At 42.0% G+C, this 12,304-nt stretch overlaps 1 protein-coding gene across 1 annotated transcript in view; it reads left to right on the forward strand.

Moving 5' to 3' along the window:
* LOC134531452 (sialin-like) overlaps positions 1-12,304 on the forward strand; it is a 50,330-nt gene that overhangs the window by 17,159 nt on the left and 20,867 nt on the right. The window contains exon 2 of the mRNA XM_063367163.1: positions 9,388-9,590. Coding sequence (XP_063223233.1) covers positions 9,388-9,590 — 203 coding nt within the window. The remainder of the gene's footprint in view (positions 1-9,387; positions 9,591-12,304) is intronic.

The raw sequence follows: 12,304 nt of genomic DNA on the forward strand, positions 1-12,304 counted from the left end.
CACCGCGAGGCATTCTAATTCGTAGATCAAGGAGGCTTTCCTCTCGGCGTGGGTAAGTGTCCGCGACGCAAACGCAATGGGCTGTCTGCAGCCTTCGACTTCCTGTGACAGTACTGCGCCAATAGCCACACTGGACGCATCAGTCTGTAAAATGAAAGGTTTGGTGAAGTCTGCCATACGGAGTACAGGCGGGGAAGAAATCGCCTGTTTCAGGAAATTTAAAGCTTTTTCTTGTTCTGGACCCCATGTGAAAGGTGTGTTTTTCTTATGCAATGTATTTAGTGATGCTGCGTGCTCAGGGAAATTGGGAATACCTATATTTTGAGTAAAAATTTGCCATGCCAATAAAACGTGAAATACCCTTAGGGTTTGTAGGAGGCGGAAAATCACGAATAGCTTGTGTACGTGAAGGATCAATGGTGACTCCCTTTCTAGAAACCAAGTGTCCTAAAAAAGACAGTTCTTGGACTGCAAACTTAACCTTTTTTGTATTGACTGTCAACCCTGCTTTACGAAATCTACTTAGGACTTCCTCTAGATGTTTGATGTGTTCTTCAAATGTTTCTGAATATATGACGACATCGTCTAGATAATTGTACACTGTTTTGAATTTTAGATCTCCTAGTATCTGATCTAGGAGTCGAGTTAGTACTTGGGCTCCCGTGGCCAGTCCGAAAGGTACTACTGTGTATTGGTACAAGTTCCAAGGGACACAGAATGCTGTGATGGGTTTTGAATCCGCAGTAAGGGGAATTTGGTGGTAAGCAGAATTTAGATCAAACACACTAAAATATTTGGCCTTACTGAACCAATGAAAAGCAGTGGTTAGGTCTGGCAAAGGTATGTTTTGTATGACTATTTTCTCATTAACTTTTCTGTAATCAATTACACATCGTTGTTGATCCTTGCCCTTAGGCACCAGAAAAGCTGGGTAACTGTAGGCGGAGGTCGAGGGTTCGATTACCCCTTTGTCCAATAGCTCCTGAACATGATTGCGCATCGTTTGCATCTTAGGGCCTAAAAATTGATAAGGGTGAGATCTCACTGGTATCTTATCCGCTAACTCATTTTGGTACTCGATTAAATTCGTGCGACCTAGTTTACTAGTCAATACGTCTGGAAAACTGCTGCATAATTTGTCAATGGCGGCCCGCTGCTGTGTATTAAGGTGCTCGTGTGAAATGGTGTTTCCCTGATCCAAGATGGCTGCCGTTGGCTCGGCCGGAACTGAAACTATCTGCACTTACCCACAAGGAATAGGATTACCCATATTGAATTTGAAAAAAAAAATTCTTTGCCTGAAGATTAATGATTAGACCTGTCTTGGCAATGAAATCAGACCCGTAGATTAGGTCTGTGGCAAGTAGATGAGACACCAAAATTGGGAAATTCCATGAATATAAATCAATCTTCACATTGATCACAACTGCTAAATTAATATTTAATGGCTGCTCTGAAGCTGTGAAACATTGTAACTTAGTGCTCTCAGTTCTTAGAATTAATTTGCTTTGTTTTAACTTGTTAAACAACTGCCCAGAAATCAAGCTGCGCGCTGATCCCGTATCAATTTGTCCCGGTTCAGTGTGTTCGCCCATCGTTGTTACTGCATACGGAATCACTGTAGGAATATTGCCAAAAATTTGGTGGCACTTTCTCTTGCCCTTATTTGTAGGATTAACACACGTCCTACATGAGTACGTGTGCATTGAATTACCATTTCCCTTATTTTTGCTATTTCTCCTGCTATTGTGCTTCCTTTTCTTAGGTATGTTTGCGACCTCGCTTGTTACTTTTATTCCTGGGCTCATTGATCTTATGGTTATTGTTTTGGTGTAATGATTTTTCCTGCGTACTGTCATTACTTGGCGCAAGTTGAACTTCCCAATTATAAGAAAAAAATTTAACACTTGAATTTTTCGGTGGCCCTACATAATGTTGTTCATGCCACCGCGTTATGCATTTTTTGGAGTGTCGTAATTTTTTTTGTTGTTTTTGTGGTAACACTGGGACAGGGAATGTCCGTCTCTTTTACAGAAATTACAATGTGCATTTTGTTGATATCTACCTTGTGGCCTTGAAGAGAAAAATGTATTGCCCTGATGTCTCTGTGGTGCATTCTTATATTGTGAATTACTGCGCTCCGTTCCCGCGCTGTTACCTTGTTGACTAGCGAATGTGGCTTGTTTATTTTGCTGAAAATCAGCGTATTCTATGTTTGTGACGTGTACGCAAAGTTTATCTAGCTCAGCATAATTTTGGGGGGGCGCCTGGAACACTGAGCGCGAGTGCTCCGCTGGGTTCAAACCGTCTATAATCGTACTCACGACCTCTCTCTCTGGAACCTTTAGCCTAAGTACCTAGTTGGCTTCCCATATGTCAGCAACGTAATTCGGCAAGGCTTCACTACGCTGCTGCAAGCGGTTAAACCACTCCAACCGGATGTTTGTGAGTAGCCTACTCGGTATACAAAAATTTAACACATCTTCATGAAACTCGTCGAAAGTGAGGTCATTATCAATGGCTGCCATAATCCTCTCACTTAAGGGAGCTTGGGTGTATGGATAAACAATTTCAAAAATTTGTTTGTCGGGAATCCCTCCCTATTGCCGTAGCTTTAACAAGACTCGAAGGAAATCAATCACTTTGTGTGCGTCCAGACCCGACGCCTCTGGCAAATCCTTGAGTAGCCTTTCAACAGGATGGGTGATTTTTCCGTAGAAACTGTAGCCAGTTTCTAGGGCTGTCGTGCTCCTCAATACTGCGTCGTGAGGCTGAGCCGCGGGTACTGCCGGCTGAGGTGAAGGCTGATTTTGTGGCACCGGGAGTGACTGAGTCTGTTCCCGAGTCGCACCCGAGGGGCTGATTTGTGGTGGAGTGAGCTTGGGCGTTGTGAGGAGCGGCTGCAAAATACCAGCACTCGGAAGTGGGGTCGTTTGCCATGAAGGAAACTGTGGCTGAAATTGAGCATAAGGGTTAAAATAGCCCTGAGCGGTCGGATACGGGAAAAACATGTTTTGTGGGTATGGTTGCGTCATTTGGTGTGCCAAGGTTGGTAATCCCTGTGAAAATGTCACACTAGTGACGGGGTGGGTTGTCACGTGACCCGTTGTAATGTTTGTCGCCGCTGTCGTCAAATGCACAAGCGGCTCTGAATGAGTGGTAGATACGGGTATCGGTTGATTTGGAAGCGACGTTAGTGGCAGAGAGTCAGGGGCTGCGTCTGGCGATCTGCTCGTTTCCCTCTCCTGTCTGTTTACCATCGCCCGTACTTCTGATTGTCGCGTGTCGGGTTGCTCTACCCCCAGGGGCAAGCTAGGAGAGTCCCCTTCCAGGAAGGCGGGACAATCGATGCCTAAAGCCTGTGCCTCAGCCACATAATGCTGACTGCGTCGTGTGTCTTCCAAAAAGGCTGCTCTCGCCGCCAATTTTGTGTGGAAACCTGCCGTCTGTTGCAAACATCGTTCTATCTCTTTTATATAAATTCCATGGAGAATGTCTGCCGAAAACTGTTTCAGGTTTTGTAAGCGTCGGGTAACATGTTTTAGCCTGACTATATGTCGCTCGACATTGGGTAAATTTTCCTCAACATCTAGGTAGCTTACGAAAGCCGAAATATCATAAAACTTGGTGCAAGCAAGGTTGAATTCTTCAGTTATATCTAAATCCAAATTCGATACACTAGTGGGCACGCCATCATGAAGGGCGGCCCTGAGCCTCTTCCTGAGGACTTGCACATTGCCACTGGAGGGCAAATTGCGTAGCTGTAACTCATAGGTCAGCTCATCTGACAGCAATAACTCTGGCTTAAACATACTGCTCGGATGTAACTTACTGCTAATTAAAACACAAATTTAACACACATGTACGATTCAAATGTACACCATAAACACTTCTCTCTTAACAACTATCTTAATTTTAATTACCTCATAAAGCTTCCTATATTAACATGAAATACCAACTAGTCCCATTGCGCGGGGAGTAAGTCACACTTTCAAAGTGGGGGGGTATGTGCCCAAACTTATTTGCGTATAATGTGGCCGTGCTCCTCAAACAACTGCGCGAACTTCCTCTGTCAGTTTGACTTGTACCACCTGTATACATCAACAGGGGGATTGACCTGCCGCTCGCAAGGTCGTCTGCCACGACAGACAGAGGGAGAGGTGTGTGCAGGAGGAACAGGGCCGTGTCTTCGCCCTCAGGTAACGGGTCGTGTCACTGGACAGAGCGGGAGAAGGGGGGGTGGAAGAGATAAGGCACGTGTAGACCAGCCGGCCTGCCGCACGTCTGGGCGCTGCGAACTCTCGTGCCGCGCGCAGACTAAGTCCGCACGGGACTTTAAAACTCAATATAAATTTTAAAATAGAAAAAGCAATATAACTACAAGGTGTACCAGCGATCAGTTCACAATATTGTTATTACCAAATTAAATCCAAAAAAGTAATTAATTTATATATATATTTTTTTATTTTATTTTTAGGTATGCCTACTTGATTTAGGTATGCCTATAGACCAAACCATGCTCTGCTACCAATTGTAATGCCCCTCGTGCCCAAAAACTATATTATTTTAAATTAATTAAAAACACCTTGGAAACTGCTGGGAAAAATATTAAGATTATTAAAGTTAATTACTAGAGGGACACGAGGCGGTGAACAAGACAAAATTTACACTCCCTGCACACTAGTAACTTAGGAGTTCGTGGAACGTTATGCAGAAGAAGGAAAATGATAAATAAATACACTATATAAATAATTTGGTCTATAGGTTTTCCTGGTTTATTATTAAGAGGTTTTGTTTTAGCATTATTTAGACATGATAATAAAGATCTTAGCAATTAACAAAGTTGTGGGGGGCGCCCCTACATTATTTAAAACAATACATATTACACCTTAACAAACAAATGATTACATTAACAAAATTTCAAATATAGCACCAAAATTTGATTCTCCCAACAATTACATATATATGAGTTTCCTTGATTTTACATATTCTTGAAGATTACGTTCTTAAAGCACTGCTCGCTGGTATCTTATTAAGAAATTTAGTTTCTTCTATGCAAGTGGAATATATATATAGCTCATATCACCCGGGTCTTCCCAGGATGACGTCGGACCGAGAGGAAAACACTTCTAAAGGGGGGAATCAGCTGGAGGTCCCGAAGATCATGCGGGAGCAATTTCTCTCCCCTGAAATTTTGACCCTGTCTGAAACACAAGCCAAATTCAAAACGAATTAGACCTGCGTCTAGACAGTCATACACAGTCGGCGCGAAAGGCCAACAAACGGGAATATGGGGAGGGGGGGGGGAACCAGATTACTCACCAAACAGGGTGTGGAAACAGGGCCTCCAAGGTGTCTCGCGCCGACATCAGGATGACGCGCACCAATATATCGCGGATGCGCATTAGGAAACCAGATTTTTAAAGAATAAATAATATATAAAAAAATTTAACTACACATGACTTTTTCTAAAACTACCTCTGCCTGGCTACTGTACAAATGGGATCACATCCCTTAAGCAACTGACTACATCTTTTATGCAACCTAAAATCGTCATTCCCGCGAAAAGCCTCTTAGCACAGAGGACGCTGAGAAGGCGTGGTCAGCAGCCGAGGTCAGAGTACTGAGTGCCCGCTATGGCAACAAGGCTTCTAATTAAAACGGGTGCTAAAGCCCTAGGGAGGAGAGGGAAGATTCGGCTCAGGGCCGAAAACATGCGAAGGCGTCCGAGGCGGGCGTGACAAGAACACGACATGCGCGCTCTCTACCGGCCAGAACAGAAGGCAACAAACAATCGACTTCTACAGGCCGCGAGAAGAAGCATAGTGCCATATGGTGCCGCGGCGCTGCTCTCTAGCGGCGTAAATGGGAACTAACTGAGGCGGTGAGCTGACTTGCCACTAGGTGTCAAGAGGGTGAGCTCTGCACGCTGGCGACCAGGCCCCCGGTTACTTTTTTCTCCGCTAGATGTCGGGGACGTCTCTGTAAGACCAGGGAGAATGTCCTTGAATTAGGCCATCGTCTTGGCTAAGTTCCCGTCAGGTCACTGCTCCTAGCTTGATTTCTCAGAACTAGCGTGGAGGGGGGGAGGGGAGGGTGGACAGAAAACGCCACTCCCCTGGGAACACCGGACCACTGGAGCCCCATTCGTGACGAGACTTGCTATTCTCAGCAGGCCTCTCAGAAGTACAGCTTGCAGCCCAGAAGCTGCTCTTTGCAATTTTGGTCATGAAAGGAAATAAAATTACAAACTCGGGACGTGACTGCAGGCGAGAGAAAATCAACCGGGCTGCCCACGTCCACATTAGACAGCAAAATATCAGATTGGCCCCCTGAGAAAGGGGGCTTCGGTCCACAGGCACAAAGTTTAAACACGTGGCCTACACCGGCCTAACAAAAAGTAAATAACCCCCTTAACACCCAGATAAATTAAAAAATAAGAATTCCCAAAAAAATTTAAAATTATAGAAAAATTAAAAAAGGTGACGAAATGCCTAATTTCTGGCACAATATGAATCTCCTTGTGTGTTCTTTCACAAACATTGCTGTTGTGTTCTATTCAGGTCATGTCGGAATGGGATTATAGTGCTTCCTATGCTTAATGGGATGCATAGTAGTAGAATATAACGATATAGATTCTTATTTAAAACTGAACCAGTAACCTTTTATTTTACGTTTTGTTATTAACGCCTTGGATCTATAGAGCTTACTGTGATTATTGGGATGTAGTTAAGTAGGTTCTTTTATAACAGATCTTTTTTTATTCACCCCGGTATATCCTTAATTATTATTTACTAGTATGAAGACTATAGTTGGTATACATAGCTCTGATCATTCATCTACCACTATATAGAGATTGTTTTTTATCTTGCCTTATATATACAAAGGAAAGTTAACAATATTCTTATAAACATTCTTACTGTACAACATGAAAGACTCATATTGTATTCCTTTATGGGGGTCAACACTCCTTATTTAGAACACCACACACACGCTATGGATATGTCACGAGGGAAAGAGAAGTATAGATAGCATTAAGAATTTTTATGTATAAATAAATAGTATATTTAGTATGATTATTTAATAACGGTGGTATGACTATTTCAAATGAGTTACATGTGTATGAATAGGTTTAAACTTGCGGTCTTTCTACTTACAGGTATACATAATTTTTGTAAAAATGTATTATTAAAGTAATATGCTATGTTTATAGCCGGGAACTAGCACTCGTATTTCTTATATGAAGCCAGTTCTACCCACACTTCAATAAGGATAAATGTGTCAGAGCTGACGATCTACCTATAAGCATATGTATTAAACAGACCGTTTTATTTAGTTACAGCATATGTTTATATTCCTACAAAGTATCTTGTTTAATGACTATTAGAGATTAAACCTGCATATATTTAGTTTAATAATGTATGAGTATAACATGTTTTACTTATATGTATTCCATTATATAATATTATTTATTGACTATAAGCATGCAATATACTTATACTTGTTACTATATTTTTTATTTAATAACGTTTTGTGGCTATATCGCTTTATTCTTATATTCCTTCTTATTTAATTAATATAGTACATTATTCCTACACACATTACTATAAAAAATGTATTTATTTATGAGTGTATAGTAGCTGGGCTAGCACTAAAGACTCGTATGTGCGTCTTATTTTTGTTTAACAAAGGATTAGCAGGTATCGTCTCTGGTGTTGTGCCATTCGTTTGCGCATTCGCGAGGCCTTATGTGCGCTTAGGTTTGTTACGCTAGCATTTATTTATTTATTTCTGTCTTCATTTGACAGGGTTTGCGATATCTTGTTGTCAGAGAGAAATAGTCCTCTGTTTTCGTATCACATGAGCGCTTCGTTAATTCTAGTAGAGACATAGCTTGTTCCTTCAGTTGGTGTGGTGCTGCGGGGTGGGAGGGTGCTGGCCTCTCAGTCGACAGGTCTTGGTTTCGGATCTTTCCCTGCATTGTTCATGGGTTTTGTGTTATGGCTGTTCTATCCTGGTGTGTATGCGCTAGACATTTCTTATGTTTCGATTGCTTTATAGCACATTTTGATGATGTAGGTATTTATGGTTATTGATGTTTATTTGTGTTGTCATTTCTCGGGCCATGCCATTTTGTGTGGTGTATATGCTGACTTGAGAGTGTGGTAGTTTTATGATATTGTTCTCGTAGATAGATTTCTTTTTTTAAAAGAATGGTTTTGGTTTATTGGCTTTCTGTAGTTGCGTGGCGGGGCTCTATTGTAATTTACTTATGGGTTGTGTTTAGCCTAGTGATGTCATTATCTGGTATAATATTTTTGGGGGATATAGGGATTTCCGTCCTTACCTGTCTGCGTTATTTATTTCCTCAATGTGTTGCTGAATTAGTATTTTTATTACCTTTCTTGCGAATATGTTTGGCGTTTTATATAGTTATTATGTCGCCTGCTGTCGATGGTTTTGCTTGTTTATTTTAGGGTAACACTATTTTATTACGTCTTATGGTTGTTTTCTCGCTGTGGTGACAGTCTTTTGTTTTCCGCGTTTGTTTTATTTTCCCTATTTACGTATAGGGATGTGAAGAATTTTTACTCTCTGCATTATGCTGTCTCAATAAGCGAGTTGTTTTGTAATGTGTTTTCTATTATTTCATGGGAATTTTCGTTGCTGAGGTTTTATAATCTGTGATGGGCGATTTTATCTGCATTGTGCTGTATTGTGTTCGTGATGGGGTTTTTGTGTGTCTGCTGTAGCATTTTGATTGTTTTTGTTATGTTTTACATGGTATGTTTTAATTGATTTATTAATACCTATTTGTATTGTTATTTAAACATGATTTATGGTATTTTTTGTCACAGTTATAGTGTGCTCATGCATTCGGCGGTTGATTACCTTCATGTATCACTGGGCTGTACGTTTTTTTTAAGTATACTCGGAGTGGTTTTTTTTAGAATGTAAGCATACATTTATTTCTCTACTCCTCAACTGGTCTCGTGGTCTGCTTTCTAACCTCGACGTTCTTGCGTCCCCGGATCAAACCCCAGCCGCCCAGTTTTTTTGTACACAACTCCTGCCTTCGAAGCGATGGTGGCGCGCTCTGGCAGTGAAAGCTAGAACTAAGGTGACGGATGTCAACAACAATGGCGGCCTCCAGCAGACGCTGTTTGGTTGTCAAGGTTACGTAATCAATGTTTACACTTTCCCAGGCCGATAAGATGGCGTCCCCCAGCAGACAGCGTCTCCTGGGAACGCCATCTTTGCATATTCAATGTTTACATTGTCACAGAACCGGCTTACTCCCCCTACTGGGACATGCCTCCATATTTTTTCCTCACATTCCTCGATGTCTTCACACTTGACCAATGTGTGCACGATCTCCTGTCACAGGCAGGTCACGCGGCGTGCCAGCCAGGTACGTGTTCGCCGCCGTGGCGATGCTGGGCATGTTCTTCAACATGCTAACAAATTGTTTCCCTCCGGTCGCTCTTCCTGCGATGGTGCGGAGGAATACCTCGGACATTTCTGAGAAAGATACGGTGGACGTGTGCATCTTCGGACAGGCGGGTCAGAACAGCTCCAGCGAAGTGAAGGTAAGGAACACCGGTTATGGTGAGCTGATGATTCTAAACAATACCAAACATTGTATGTAAGTCATTCTTGGCCCCAGTCCACTGTAATATGAACATCCCTGCTAGTATCCATCACCAATACCTGTACAATTAATCTTATCCTTGCCAAATACGAGCGAACAACACCGCCATCCAGAAGCCTCACACAACGGGTTAATTACCCACCATTTGAAAGCCGACGATGCGGCGCCGGTATCGTGTATTGCACTTCACTGCGATATCATGGATAAAGAATCTTTCAAATATTCATTGTGTAACATTGTTAAAAATCACACATGTATGAACTTGACAGAATGGCGCCCCTTACTTATCTACTATGAAACAACAGAAAATTGCAGAGAAATGATGCTGCTCAGCAGGCTTTAAGTGAAGTAAAAAACCATTTTAAGCAATGTCTCACATTGCCTCGAATTGATCCGATATGCAGTCTATACATACAAAACGACGCCAGCTAAGTAGGGATAGGCTCAATACTGAATCAGATAACGAACACTAAATTAGAACACAAAAAATGCAATTTTAGCGTAAATAAATGCGAGTATTTGGCTATCATTAGTGCTTTAGAAAATACAGAACTCATTTTGAATGTCATTTTGAACGTACCGAGAATATTTGTCTAACCTGGTTACTAACTCATTAAGGGTCCCCCCCCCCCAATTACCCAACGGCAAACTTGCCTACTGGGCAATAATTTTAAAGTCCTAATTTTTTTGTGATTTAACATGTACCCAGAGCAAAAAAAAAACCATTAACTCCCCGATATATTATCACACAAGCTGAACTGTTGTGTGTGTGGGGGGGGGGGGGGGGGCGCGGAATGAGCAGGAGAGGATGATATGGTTTCCCTTCGCTACTATCAGAGCGCAGGACTACATCCAATAGTGAACCACCTGACCACAACAATGGCACAAGTATCATAATCCCTGTCATTCCCATTATTGCAGACATAGTATATGATGAGGTATTACAAAGCCAACATTTGTCACACGCCACCACCAAACTCAACTCCGCTGCATGTGCGTGCAAGGTATGACTGCAAATATACACTATATAGATGGCCCTCTACATGACCGAACACTAGGAAAGAAACTGATTGAAAATCATATATATTGCCAGATACTCATGTTATTTATGAGTTTCATTCATAATGACGACTGTGCATGCCACCCTGAGGCAGAAGAAACATAAACCACTATCGCTTAATAATATCACTGGCACGATTTCACGTGAGTACCATTGATATGCATACATATATAGCAACCTGCATAAGACTTGGCACTGGAATAAAGTAGAACAGCAAGAACCATGACAACCAAAACAACCATTCGAATCAGTTGCTCTTGATTTTATAGGGACCTGCCACAAATCTAAGAAAAAAGGCACAAGAACATCCTTGTTGTTACCTGTATATTTTCATAGGGGCTTAATGTTTACACCACCACTAACACGACGGTGTACACTATCTGCAGCATTGGTGTTAACAACTGTAGCCTGTACCTCGTAGACTTGTAGCTTTATAGCCAAGTAGCCTCGTAGCCAGTTGGAGCCTTGTAGACTTGTAGATTTGTAGCTTTGTAGTCCTGTAGCCTCACAGTCTTGTAGTCAATGTTGCATCGTAGCGCCGTAGTCTGGTATTCTTGTAGCTTCGTAGACCTGTAGCCTCGTAGACTTGTAGCTTCGTAGCCAAGTAGCCTCGTAGCAGGTTGGAGCCTTGTATACTCATAGCCTAGTAGCTTCGTAACCCTGTAGCATCGCAGACTCTTAGCCTTGTAGTCTCGTAGTATTGTAGCTTCGTAGTCCTGTAGCATCGTAGACTTGTAGGTTCGTAGCCATCTAGCCTCGTAGCTGGTTGGAGCCATGTAGACTCGAAGTCTTGATGCTTAGTAGTCCTGTACCCTTGCAGTTATGAAGTCATGTTGCATTGTAGCCTCTTAATCTCGTAGGTTTGTAGCTTCGTAGTTCTGTAACCTCGTAGCATCGTAGTCTTGTAGCCTATTGAGCCTTGTAGACTAATAGCCTTATAACTTCGTAGTCCTGTAGCCTCGCTATCTCGTATTAATGTTGTCTCGTAGCCCCTTAGTCTCGTAGTCCCTTAGTCTCGTAGTCATGTAGCTTCGTAGTCCTGTAGCCTCGTAGTCTTGTAGCTTCGTATTCCTGTAACCAGTTTGAGCCTTGTAGACTCGTAAACATATAGCCTAGTAGCCTTGTAGTCTCGTAGCCATTTAGTCTTGTACCCATTTAGCCTTGTAATCTTGTAGTGAAATGTCGTTTGAGCAGCTGGAGCCAAAGACAGTTGGAGCAGTTGGAGCAGTTGGAGCCTACCATATATTGACGATCGTATCCTGCTGATAGAATCGTATTCTAATAAGTTGAATGTTTGTGTAAATGTACCCCTTTTCGTTAAATGTGGGTAGTCAAGTCTGATGAGATCATATCCTTCTGATGAGATCAAATCCCTTTGATGAGATCGTATCCTAACAAGTTGAATTTTTGTCCAAATGTGTGTCCTTTTTTAATGTGCATCTCTTTTATAGTGTGCTTCTTTTTTAATGTGCTTAATGTTCTTTTCAGTGTGCTTCTAAATGTGTTTCTTTCTTGAATGTGCTTCCTTTTTGACGAATGTAGAACGAAAAGTCTGTAGTCAGGACATGATAGGCTTCGTGGTTCTGAGATGC

The sequence above is a fragment of the Bacillus rossius genome, chromosome 3 (genome assembly GCF_032445375.1).
Source record: "Bacillus rossius redtenbacheri isolate Brsri chromosome 3, Brsri_v3, whole genome shotgun sequence".
Lineage (NCBI taxonomy): Eukaryota > Metazoa > Arthropoda > Insecta > Phasmatodea > Bacillidae > Bacillus > Bacillus rossius.